Below are 13,673 nucleotides of genomic sequence, written 5' to 3' on the forward strand. Positions count from 1 at the left end.
GTACATCAAATCAATTGATTTGAAAACTACATGTAATGAGATCTATAAATCATATTTCACTATAGGCTCATCATTGCATGGAGGTATTACATGAACACTGCTTTCTGGACCATGTGCAAGCAGATGCTATGGTCATGGTGATTGCATGGCTTCTCAGTATCCATGAGAAGTTAAATTTTAGCCATCTAACACACACACACACACACACACACACACACACACACACACACACACACACACACACACACACACACACACTGTATTTAGATGCACTTGGTTTTAAAGTAAACAAACACTCGAGTTAAGAAAGATTTAAAAAGAGACACAAGCTGAGCTTTAGATTGTGGAAACATGGCAACATAAACTATAAGGGTTGTTCAGAAAGTAAGCATATTGTGACTATAACAGACTGTGATTTTTTTGTTTTTGAATAGTTGGTAACACTGATTGGCACAGAGGGATCCCCTGACTAGAAAAAGTATCACAGGAAAATGGTAGCACATAAACATACTCTGTAGTGTCCAGTTGCATGAAACATATTGGTAAGAAATTCCACCAAATGTGAGTCACATGCTGTGATCCACATCCTACTTTCAGAAGGAATAACACCTATCAAAATTTTTTGTGAATCAGAACTGTTTACACTGGCCAGAGTGGCCAAGCAGTTCTAGGCGCTACAGTCTGGAGCCGCGTGACCGCCACAGTCACAGGTTCGAATCCTGCCTTGGGCATGGATGTGTGTGATGTCCTTAGGTTAGTTAGGTTTAAATAGTTCCAAGTTCTAGAGGACTGATGACCTCAGAAGTTAAGTCCCATAGTGCTCAGAGCCATTTGAACCAAAACTGTTTACAGTAAAGGTATTATGAACAGAATGAGTGTGTTTAAGTGCAGACAGAACGAATGTTCATGATGAACAGAGGATTGGATAACCTTCCATTCTGAGTGATGAGTTGGTGCATAAAATGCAGGAAATTGTCTGTGAAGACCACTGATTAACAGTGAATGAAATTTCTGTGATGTTTCCACAACTCTTGAGAATTCTCTTATTTGTGATTCTCATATAAATGCTGGGATACTGGAATCAGTGTTTAAGGTGGGTCCCAAAACTGCTGACAGTGCAGCCAAAGAAAAATCAACCTAGTAGCATCCGCAAGTTTCTTGAGCAACTTGAACCAGAAGGTGAGGATTTCCTGAGCTCTATTGTGACTGGATATGAAACACGAGTGGATCATTATAGGCCTGAGACAAAAGGACAGTCATCACAGGGGCATCACACTGATTTCCCACCCAGCAAAAAATTCAAAACCACAATTTTGTGCAAAAAACTGTAGCCTCAGAGGTTTTGGAGCTAAAACGCTCTTAACTCATTTGGGTGGGACATTTCAGACCACCTCCTGTATTCCCCTGTCTTGGCACCTTTGGATTATAATCTTTTCACCTCCCTGATGGTACACATGTGTGGAATTAATTTTCAATTGACAAGCAGGTGCAGAAAGAGGTTCTGAAATGGGGGAAGGATGTGGAAGGAGAGTTCTTCAAATAGGGCATAAGGAAGCATGTGCCACAGATCAAATCAAATGGCTCTAAGCACTATGGGACTTAACATCTGAGGTCATCAGTCACCTAGACTTAGAACTAAGTAAACCTAACTAGCCTAAGGACATCACACACATCCTTGCCTGAGACAGGATTTGAACCTGTGATCGTAGCAGCAGTGCGGTTCCAGACTGAAGTGCCTAGAACCACTCGGCCACGGCAGCCAGCTGCCACGGCTCTCTACATGCACTGAATAGGTTGGTGACTGTGTAGAAAAATAGTCAACAAGTGTATCAACAATAATCTGTCACTTGGTTTAAATATAATTTCTACAGAAAAGTTTAAAAAATCTAGTACACTTACTTTCTGGACATGCCTTGTAATAAAGAACAAAATAGTTACAGGAAAACTAACAGAGTCCATATGGAGCCCTGCTACATCTATCTGCATCATTTCAGAAAATGATCCCTATCCCTAGATAAACCCCAGCCTCACATCCCGTACCTTAAATGCTGCCTAAGCCACTGAATCCCCATTAATGGGCTAGTTATAAAAATTCCCTTGTCTGGATCCCATCCCAACTTTCACAATGACCTCCACTTTTTCAGATTCTGCCAGTCTGTGTCCCTTACAAACTTGGTACTGCAGAATCATATCTCCAAGGCACAGGCATCCCAGAACCAACTATTCTCCCTCTGAAAGATATTTTTACTGTGCAGTTCCAATTACATATGCCAGACCTCCAAATTGAAACCCTTGTGCTCCAACATTTGGAAGATCACTCCAGGCATCACCACCACAAATTTTCAAACTTGTTGACATCCTACTCCCATCTTAGAGCACCAATACCCATCAAACCCCCACCAACCCACAGTGAACCCCATCATCAACCTCTCATACCACCCAGGCTCTGCCTTGCTGATCTTTTAAATTTGCCACATTCTGTAAAATGCCTTCCCAACACCCCACAAAGTCTGGAAACCAGAAAAACCCAAAATGCTGTTTTTAACCTTTCCGCCAAAAACCTCAATTCTCCAGGTTCTATTCAAATACCTTGCCTTCAGCACCACACCCAAGTTTAAAAATGATGGACTCATCAAAGACTTACTCTCTCCTCCTGATCCCTACAGTGGAAACACTTCCTTGCTACCAACCCCTCCAACCAAAGCCACCCTAACCCCAACACTGAACTTTGCCTGCCCCAGTTCATACCACCATCCAATCATGATCCTCCTCCTCCCATCTAACCATACTCCCCACTATCACCAGCCAGGAATTCCTCACCTCCAACCTGGCATCACCATCCTTCCCCAGGTCCCTTTTCAAGAATACTAATGTCTCCACAGAAGAAAGGACAGACATCCACAATCTCTGACCAGATCTTGCAGACAAAACTTCCACCACTGTCCTGATGAATCACAGTGACTATCTGGCAGAAGGCTTACTCCAAGTGTCTGAGTCTTCCACCTACAAGATCTGCCATAGTGACCCTATCCCAGAAGTCCAATGTAAGCTCCAATCTCTGCTGAAATCCCTAGGCTCATACCAGAATCTCTCACCTGAGGCCATCTCACTCATCCCAGTGATGCTCTGCACATCCACCTTCTACAAGCTCCTCAGAATCTACAAACTTAACAGTCCTCAATGCCCCATTATAGCTGGTTTTGTGCTCCCAGTGAAATAATTTCCACTCTTACCAAACAGTACATCCAGCCATTTGCCTGAACCCTAGATACTCACATCAATGATACTCCTACACTGACTATCAACCCACTCCAGCCCACTACCACCTGGATCCCTACCCATTATTGTTGATGCCACCTTCCTATAAACCATCTCGCATGCCCATGGCCCTATCACTATCAGACACTATGTTTCCCAATGTCCTTCTGACTCCAGACTCACTACCTTATTCCTCATACCACCTTACTAACTATATCCTCACACACAACAAATGCTCCTTTGTGGTGAAGGTATATAAACAAATCTGTGACACAGCCATGATCACCTGCAAGATACCCTCATTTTCCAATTCATTTATGGACAATCTAGAGGAAATCTTCCTAGCCTCTGAAAACCGTGAACCACTTGTCTGGTTCAGGTTCACTGATGATATCTCCATGACCTGTGGTCAAGGCCAGATACCCTATCCTCATTCTTCTATAGCCTCAACACTTCCTCTCCCATCCACTTCACCTGGTGCTCCTCAACCCAATGTGCCAACACCACAGACATTGGCATCCATCTCTCTGATGGCTCCATCCACCCTCTGTCCACATTACACCCACTAAGCCATACATACCTGTTTATTGACAGCTGACACTCCTTACATACCAAAAAATTACCTCATCACTATGGGTGACATATCTGCAGTAGTGAGAATTGCCTTGCCTAGCAGCTTAAGGTGTCACAAACACATTCACAGACATTAGCCCCAAAACAAAGATCACAAACAGATTTTCCATGCCATATTCTCACATACCCCTAATCCTTTCACTACACTTTAGAATCAGCTAAAAAGGAGCATCCCCCCCATCACCCAATATTACCCTCAAGTGGAAAAGGCTTTGATTATGTATTATCATGAGGGGGTATCCTACCCAAGATGCTTCCTAACCCTCTTAAAATGTTAGTCCATCACCCACCCAGTCTACACAACATCCTGCTCCATCCCCATGTCACTCACACTCCCAGTCCCTTGCCACAGGGTGCATAATCCTGTGGAAGACAGGTGCAAGACCCCATTTCAGCCATGTGGCACATGCTGCTATAAGCTTGTCAGAAGCTTATCCTATTCCAACAGAGGCAGTGCCACCTATGAAAGCTGCCATGTCATATACCAGGTCTGCTGCAATCACTGCACAGCATTTTATGGGGGCATGGCCACAAACCATCTGATCATCAGAATGGTTGGCCACTGCTAGTCTGTGGTCAAGAATACAGTTGACCAGCCAGTGGTACAAGACACTGCTGAGTACATTAAGACAGAGTTCAATGGCTGCTTCACAACCCATGCCACCTGGATCTTCCTCACAGTCCCAGCTATTCTGAACTACACAGATCATTGTTATACTTGCAACACATCATACCCTCCTGTAATCCCCCTGGCTTTGACCTCTGTTAACCCTGCTAACCCACTGTACCCACACCCTCAACATAACTTTTTACCCTTCCTCTATCCTGTCACCATCTCCCTATCTATGCCTCCATGTCATATTCATCACAAGCCACACCTCACTAGCTCTGATACCTGTACATCAAATGCCCAACCTGTGCACCTGTCAGTCCTTCCTCTCACATTCGCAGCCTGCACACCTGCTACCTCCCTCCGAGCTGTTAGCACCTGTTCCCAATTCTTCCTCCTACTTCGCACTTCTGTTTTCTGTATTGACTCAGTTTGTTCATTAAGGATTTTATGAGGTGACTTTAGCTTGTGACTTTATAACTACTCAAGGAGGTACATCTGTAAACTCTCATCAGCTATGTGTAACACAGAAATGTTGTCACTGATAGCCTTAGTAAAGCACTTTGTCTTCTTATGGAAATCTGTTTCCCAAGGAGGAAAGAAAAAAATTAAGTGCCATGTTAAAACTACAGCATAAGATAATGTATAGACTAAGTGAAAAACTGTGTTTCTGATGCTGTGCACTGATGCAAAAGTGGTAAAATATAATTTTTCAAGGTGTATAAATAACATGGTATTTTTCTTTAGTATAGCGTATGTACAATATTGTCTACTGTCCTTATTTCTGCAAACCTGCATGTTAATTGACATAGGTTATTAGTGTGTATCACTATTATTACATCAAATTTTGATTTCTCTGTGTTCGAGTTTATCTGCAACATATGGTTACTATTGATTATCTCTTATCTTTTGCATAATTGCACCATTTATACATAATGGTGCCATCACAGTTGCATACTTTGAATATTTCCCTGCACAGTTGTCTTATGGCTTCATCTTTTGGGGTAACCAGCATCTGTCAAAAAATTATTTCATAACTCAGAAGAAAGATATATGCATTATGATTGGTGTTCATCCAAGACACTCCTGTAGAAATCTGTTTCATAAATTGCAGGTTTTTACACTGATGTCCCAGTATATCTTCTGCCTTATGTGTTACATTAATAAAAGCCACTCATGTCTCAAAACCAATAGTGAATACCATGGTCACAATACCAAATCAGAAAAGTGCTTATATAGTAACCAGACAAACATTACCTTTGACAATGTCAGAATAAAGGATAGATTGCTACTCACCATAAAGATGCCACATTGAGCTGCAGGCAGGCTCAATGAAAATACTGTTACACATTAATCTTTCTGCCAAGCCTTTATCAAAAATGAAAAGCACACATGCATTCGCACAAAAAAGCACACCTGACAAGCATGTGACTGCTATCTCTGGCTGATCAGGCAAGACTGAAACAGAAAAGTATTAAACGGGAGCAACAATCCAAAGTAGAGTGGGCAAGGAGAAGTATAGCAGTGTATGGGTGGGTGAAGAGGATACAGCACTGCCTGGCAGAGTGTGCTGGGGCTGGATGGACGGTGGCAAAACAAGGCTTCTAAGTGCAGTGCTGGGAGGCTGTGCAGGAGTGAGCAGGGAGGAGCGGGGGAGGGGGGGGGGGGGCCGGACTGGAAAAGAAGAGGAGAAGAGAAGGGGGAAAGATTGGTGTTTGCACTGGCAGAGAGCAGTGCACTATGAGGCTGCGGTGATGTGAGTTGGGAGGAGGGGGGGGGGGGGGGCATGATAGGATAGAGGGGGAGGAAACCATCAGGCGGAGTGGGTGAGAGCATACCATATTTACTCGAATCCAAGCCACACTTTTTTTCCGGTTTTTGTAATCCAAAAAACTGCCTGTGGCTTAGAATCAAGTGCAAAGTAAGCGGAAGTTCTGAAAAACGTTGGTAGGTGCCACCACAACTAACTTCTGCCATCGAATATATGTAGCACTACACAAGCATGCTTTGCAGGCACAAAGATAAATACTGGTGCCAAAACCTCTGCGTCAGTAAATAAATTTAAAAAAAAGGTGGAAGACGAGCTTTTTTTCTCCGCCCTGAGTTTCAACCACTGCATTTTCATACTTTATCCAACAAAGTAAATACAAATTCCGTATTTTTCATGTTTGAATGTAGCAGCATTTCAATGTACTACGAAAATCCAACTGGCAAGACTGTTTGGGATGTTTGTCAATACGGCCAACTCTACGTTCCGAATTTTTTTCGTACCTGTGAAGAGAGATGGTTGCTTATAGGAACTTTTATGAATTGTTAATCATATGCAGTATTCCCTTCACCATAAGAATAATATGAATATAAACATTTTGCCATGTATTCTTTCGTGTTTGCTACTATCTCATTTAAATCCTGTCTGCCTAATAAACTATGAAACTAGAGTGAGACAACAGTAAACGCGGAAGAATATACATACCATGTCATGTTTATATTCGTATTATTCTTATGCCTAATAGTGATACAGTCAGAAATGAAGCATCGTAATTGACTAGATTTTTAAATCTAAGATGACTCTAATTTCTGTGCAGAATGTAATGTACTAAAGAGACGTCTGCAAAGATTTTCAAACGGAGAAAAATTTTCGGTAAACTCTTGTTCAGAACATCTTCTCTCATATGCAGTCTATTATTTGGTTGTTGTTGATCATTATCAAAGAAAGCAGCATTGTAAGTAACAACAAATAGCATTCTATTGCCATTGTTTTGCTAATGAGACGATTCCTCTTTTCTTTTTTTTAAATTGTAAGCTGAGGGAGCATGCACAAAAGCAAGCCATGCCACAAGCGGAAACAGGTCATAAACACTCATTATCAGAATGTGACAAATAACGCATGACACAGTACAGTAATGCATTTTCAGCTTAGAGTGATGTAAACACCTATAACAAAGAGAACGGCACTTATCAGATCAAAGAAAAATAAGCAATCGATTCAAACCAGACGAAGCACATGAAAAAGGGAGGGTACCCTTACAAATACGGACGGAGTGCCTGATGCATAGCAATTGCTACCTGGTAAAGCTTAACTGCTAAGCTTATGACTCCATCCAAACTACTGTAGCTGTATCATCATTCATTCGACCTAAATTGTGTCTCATATTACAATGGACCAACTTTGTTTTGATTTGGAGGTGGGCCTAAAACTTTTCTCTCCCCTTGAATTTTGAGTCTCAAATTTCAGGTATGACTCAGATTTGGGAAAATTTTTTTCCCTTGATTTCGAGTCTCATTTTTCAGGTGCGGGTTAGATTCGAGTAAATATGGTAGGTTGAGGCCAGAATGATTGCAGGATGAAGAATATGTTGCAAGGAAACTCTCATCTGCACAGTTCAGAAAAGCCAGAGCTGTGAAGCAACCATTGAAATCAAACATTGTTGTGCAATAAGGTGGTTCACTTTGCTCTTGGCCACAGTTTAGTGGTGGCAATTCATACTGCTGGATAGCTGGTTGACAGACATATCAATATAAAAGGCTGAACAATGATTGCAAGGCTGGTTTCACAGAAGGCCTGTCATTGACAGGTAGAATAAGACTGTGACAGGACTGGAATAAGAAGGGATTGTTGGGTTGAATGGGCAGGTTTGCACCTGGGACTTCCACAGGGATATATGGCAATGGCAATGGGTTGGGACTGGGAGCTGCATAGGGATGGACTAGGATGTTGTGGAGCTTGGGTGGACAATAGAGCACCAGTTTATACTGCTATCTTCCCTCTTCCTCGAACCATTACAGATTGTTGCTCCTGTTCGACGTGTTTCACTCTGAGCAGCCAGTGACAGTGGTCATGTGTTTGTGTGTGTGTGTGTGTGTGTGTGTGTGTGTGTGTGTGTGTGTGTACTTTCTTGTTTGAATGCACATGCGATTTTCTTTTCTGATGTAGGCTTGACTGAAAGCTTAATGTGTAACAGTCTTTTCATTCTGCCTGTCTGCAACTGAGTGTGTGATCTTCACAGTGAGTAACAATCCATCCTTATCCCAGTATTGTTGATATTCCAACATGGACTTTTCATTGTTTATACTTTATGATTGCATTGAAAGGAAAAAATTCCTCGGGCATGAAACTTTTCAATGCTCAAACTAGAGACATAAGAAGTTTTGCTCTTGAAACACTAAAATTCGAAGTGCCAGTCTTAAGAATACCTGTTGCCTGTTGCAAAATTTATTCTCTCCAGATACGGAATTTTTTAGCGCGAGTGACCATATGTGTTTGTGTGTGTGTGTGTGTGTATGTGTGTGTGTGTGTGTGTGGTGGGAGGTGTGGGGGGAGGGGTGTAACTATTATATAACTGAGATGTTGAGATGTCCCATTTAGTGCAAGCATAAATATAAACTATTTTTGTTGTCAATGACATACTGATTTTCAAGTATTATGACATTACTAAAATCAATGTCAGTGTCTCATAGCGTACATGTAAATCTTAATTCTGGCATCTTGTTGTATCATGTATCTTATTTATTTTCGTGTGTAATGATGTTCAATAATGAATCTATCATATTGGACTCTCCTGCATCTATTACTGTAAATTTTGTGAAAAAATTGATGTTTGTAAATATTGTAAAAACACTGACTCATTCCATACCCTAGTGACATTAATGCTAGTGGGATCATCAGAAATCACAATAAAATAAAATAATTATTACTTAAAATTGTGGATTTTGGTGCCAATGGTAAATTTGTTAGAAATTTTGACTATTCTGTATAAATTATGTCTAACATCATAATAAAGTATGACCTTTGCTCAAATATATACCAAACAAGCATACTGTTCATGACGGGCAATGTTTACTGTAAACCTAAGTGCACATAAATACTGTTTGTGTGTGTGTGTGTGTGTGTGTGTGTGTGTGTGTCTGTGTGTGTGTGTGTGTGTGTATGTGGGTGAGTGGGTGTGTGGCTGTGTGGGTGGGCGTAAATTATCATTCAATCACCATGACCTTAGCATCTAGCTGCACATGGTTCATAAATTATTGTTCCTATAAACTTCCTCATCTGATGATGAGCCTGTACTGGTACAAAAACTATTTAATGGTGCAGTAAATTATATTAAATTGAAAAATTACTTGGTTGCAGAGAATACCTCTGTAAACTACCATAAAAGCTTCTTTCACACTCATTCTACCTACTACTGTGCCTAAGATAATTATTCACTTAATTTGGACTGCTTTGCCAGCACAAACTGTCTTTTTGTAAGTGCTCTCAAGAAGAAAGCTAGTGCATAAGCCGAGGTATTATGTTTAACACCTGGTTTGTATGCTGATCTAACATTACGCAGATTCAATATAGAGTCATGAATTGCCTTTACATATTCCAATATCCAAATACAAATCCAAGAAATTGTATAATTATCAAATATGAGCAAACAGGGGGGGAAAAGAGTGATACAAAACAAATATATCACAGTGTATGTCAAATGAGAGGAAAAAAGCTGGGTGAAACACTTCAAACTTTCACATGGTTGGACACTGACTGTTACTATTATCATTTCTGATCAGATTTATAGATACTTATATCTGAAATATTTTAGTTTCTCCCAAGCAATTTTTTTTTCCTAAATTAAGAAGCTCCTGCTTACAAAAGTGTCATTTCTTCATTTGTATTTCTGTTTACCATAGATTGATAAGCATAAATTTATTTTATCAAATTATAAAAATGGTTCCTCCACACTATAAATGAAACATATGCCACACACAAAAGGCCACAAGTATATATACCCATAATATCTAGAAAAATAACATAATAAATGTTGTCTACTATAAGATCATGCCATTTTATGTTTCCATATTAGTATTACAGTTGCTTCAATAATCCAGGTTTATTTTTTCCTTACCAATTGCTTTTGACCGAATATTGATACAGATGTCACTGCCATTGCCAGCATTTGTTGCTGCAAGTACACACACTGAGTACACAGAATAAGGCTTCTCTTCTGTAAACTGGTAATCCATTGTATTTGGAGATACACTGAAGCTATATATTTTGCTCTCTTCCTTAGGGCAATCATCTGAAATTTCTACTGGTCTCCAAAATGTAATGGTCACATAATACATCTGCAATATACCATTTGTGCATAGTGGTTGTTTCCATGTTATATTGAAATCAGGCGAAACAGTCAAATCCTCTGGTATACCTGGAACTGATCAATTCAGGATGTAAGCTTTTTTTTTTTTTTATTTTAAAGTGGTTCAGAATTTCAGGTGATCATAGATTAGTAAGATCCAAAATAAAACAGACACAATACTAGAAAGAAATTAACTAATCAATGAAGATATCAGTAATGTGTAGTACAAGCATTTATTTAATAAAAACAACATGTACAACATGTATGAAATTCCATTAAGCAACAAATCTCACAACTTAAAAAAGTTAAGGTTTTGCAGATTGACAGTAATAGATGAAAGGAACAGTTACTCAATAAAGATTTTTATGTAATCATCAATAGACATTATAGCACACCTGAAAAGCAGTGACGGTCATGTAATACTACCTACAGAAAGGTGGTTAAAGTCCGGAATTGATAGCAGTGAGAGTTTTGGTGAAAAGTTAAGAGTGTATTGAAATGATAGGCTAATAGGAAATGGAGGTAATGTACTGCATATATGATTGTTTGCCCATGACTCAGTATCAGGTGTGGGCAAAAAATTGTAACTGGACCGTTCTATCAATCACCAGACTTACTTCCTTATGAAAAAAAAAACTTTATAGAAAACCTCAGTTCACTAGCATTCCTCAATCATACTGTAATCTTCAAAGGAGATTTTAATTATCCAAAAGTAAATTGCAATAATTATAGTCTTGTTGTTGATGGCTGTGACAAGACACCCCATGAAATGTTACTAAATGTCTTCTCTGGGAAAAACCTAGAGCAGATGGTTCAGAACCCCACTCATGGTGGACATACACTAGATTTAATGGTAACAAATGGAGATGACCTCATTGAGGATGTCCATATCAAAACTGGTGTCAGTGACAATGAGGCAGTTTCAGCAATGATGATTATCAAAGTACAAAGAGCAACTGAAACAAGTAGAAAGATTTATACATTCAGTAAACAAAATAAGACACAGTAGTTTCATATCTCAATGAGAAACTTGAAACTTTTAGTTCAAGACAGGAGCATGTAGAGAAGCTATGGCTTAAGTTTACAAGAATAGTTGACCATCCACAGGACAACTTAATTATTTAATTGGATAGATAAAAAATCAACTCAACAAGCTGTGGCGGAACACACTCATAAAAGACTGTTGTAATTGGAAAGCTTTCAGAGCCAGTGGCACCTTTTTCAGGTAAAAGAGTTGAAAGGGGAGGGAGAAGGGTGAAGGAAAAGGCATGGACAGGTCTCAGAAAGAGGGTAAATTTCAGGAAAGGCACCCAGAACTGCAGGTCAGGGGAGACTTACCGTACAGAATGACAAGGAAAGACTGATTGTTGGAGAATGCATCAGACAAGATTTCAAAACCTGTGAGCTTAAAAGTGGAAGACAGGGTAATATGCAGACAGGGATTACTGCTTAAACATCATGATGAGTTAATAATAGTGAAAAGCTAAGTGCATTGTACATTACAAAGGTGGGAGGGAGCAGTAAAAAATAGATGGGAGAGACAATGAAAGATGTAGAAAACTAAAACAGAATGAAGCAAAGAGTAGTTGTAGTGAAGAAATGCTGAGCCAGAAGAAATTAACATAAATTAAGTCCAGGTGGGTGGTGTGAATTAAGGACATGTTGTAGTGCTAGTTCCCACCAGCAGAGTTCTGAGAAACTGGTGTTTGGGGAAAGAATCCAGATGGCATGTGTGGTGAAACAGGTGCCAACATCACAAATGTCATGTTGTGGAGCATGCTCTGCAACAGGCTATTTTGAGTTGACAGTATACACCCTCTGCCTATGCCCGTTCATCCTAATCAATAATTTGGTGGTAGACATGCCAATGTAGAAGGCCAAACAGTGTTTACATAATTGCTAGTATAACATGTGTCATCTTGCAGGTGGCTCTCCATTTGACAGTATATGTTTTGCCGGTTACAGGGCTGTTATTGTTGATGGTAGGAGTACAATTTTATGTGATATGAAGGACACAGTCACTGTTGTAGTACACATAAAGAAATAGAGACTATTGCATAAGTGATGTAAAACAGATCAGAGGGCTATAGGTAAAGAGATGTTGAATGAAATGCATTTGGTTGTCAAGAGAGCAATGAGTGAACCCTTCAGTTACTATCATAGCAGTGTATTGCTGAAAGATCTTTCAGAAACTAGAATAAACTCTGGTCATATGCTCAAACATAATGTGGTGTCTTGAACAGCAAGACCTCCTCCATGCTAACCCCTGTGGATTCAAAACACAGATAATGTGTTTCCCAACTTGTACTTCTCTCATATGACTTTGAATCATGGCAGCCAGATAGATGCAGTATTCTTTGGTTTATGAAGAGCAATTGACTCAGTACCATATGAATGTTTGCTATCAAAAATATTATTGCATAGAATATGAAACAAAACTTATGAATTGGCTGAGGATATTTTGGTGAGGAGTATGTTGTAAGTTACCTTCAATGGAGAGTTATCAACAAATGTAGAAGTAGCTTTGAGTGTGTGCCAGGGAACTGTGTTGGGCCCCTCGATGTTTGTCTTGTATATAGATGATCTTGCTGATAATATTAATAGAAATCTCAGTCTTTTTGCAGGCAATGCAGTGATCTATAAAGATGTACTGTCTGAAAAAATCTGAGCAAATATTCAGCCAGATCTAGATAAGAATTCAAAAGGGTTTAAAGTTTCACAACTTGTTTTAAATGTTCAGAAATGGAAAATTGTGCACTTCAAAAAATGAAAAATCCAATGTATATAATATCATTGAGATACAACTGGAATTGCTCAACTCATACAAATACCTGTGTGTAATAGTTTAGAGGGATATCAAATGGAATGTTCACAAAGTCTCAGTCATAAGTAAAGCAGGCAGCAAACTGCATTTCGTTGGTAAATACTAGGGAAATTTACTCAGTCTACAAAGAATATTGAATACAAAACACTCATATGACCCAACCTAGAATGCTGCTCAAGTGCACAGGACCCATACTAAATAGGACTAACGGAGGGTATTGAATGGATACAAAGAA

At 39.6% G+C, this 13,673-nt stretch overlaps 1 protein-coding gene across 1 annotated transcript in view; it reads right to left on the reverse strand.

Annotated features, from left to right (window-relative positions):
- Positions 1-13,673, reverse strand: part of LOC124804918 (phosphatidylinositol phosphatase PTPRQ-like) — a 424,691-nt gene that overhangs the window by 190,583 nt on the left and 220,435 nt on the right. The window contains exon 7 of the mRNA XM_047265295.1: positions 10,384-10,689. Coding sequence (XP_047121251.1) covers positions 10,384-10,689 — 306 coding nt within the window. The remainder of the gene's footprint in view (positions 1-10,383; positions 10,690-13,673) is intronic.

This window comes from Schistocerca piceifrons, chromosome 7 (genome assembly GCF_021461385.2).
Source record: "Schistocerca piceifrons isolate TAMUIC-IGC-003096 chromosome 7, iqSchPice1.1, whole genome shotgun sequence".
NCBI lineage: Eukaryota > Metazoa > Arthropoda > Insecta > Orthoptera > Acrididae > Schistocerca > Schistocerca piceifrons.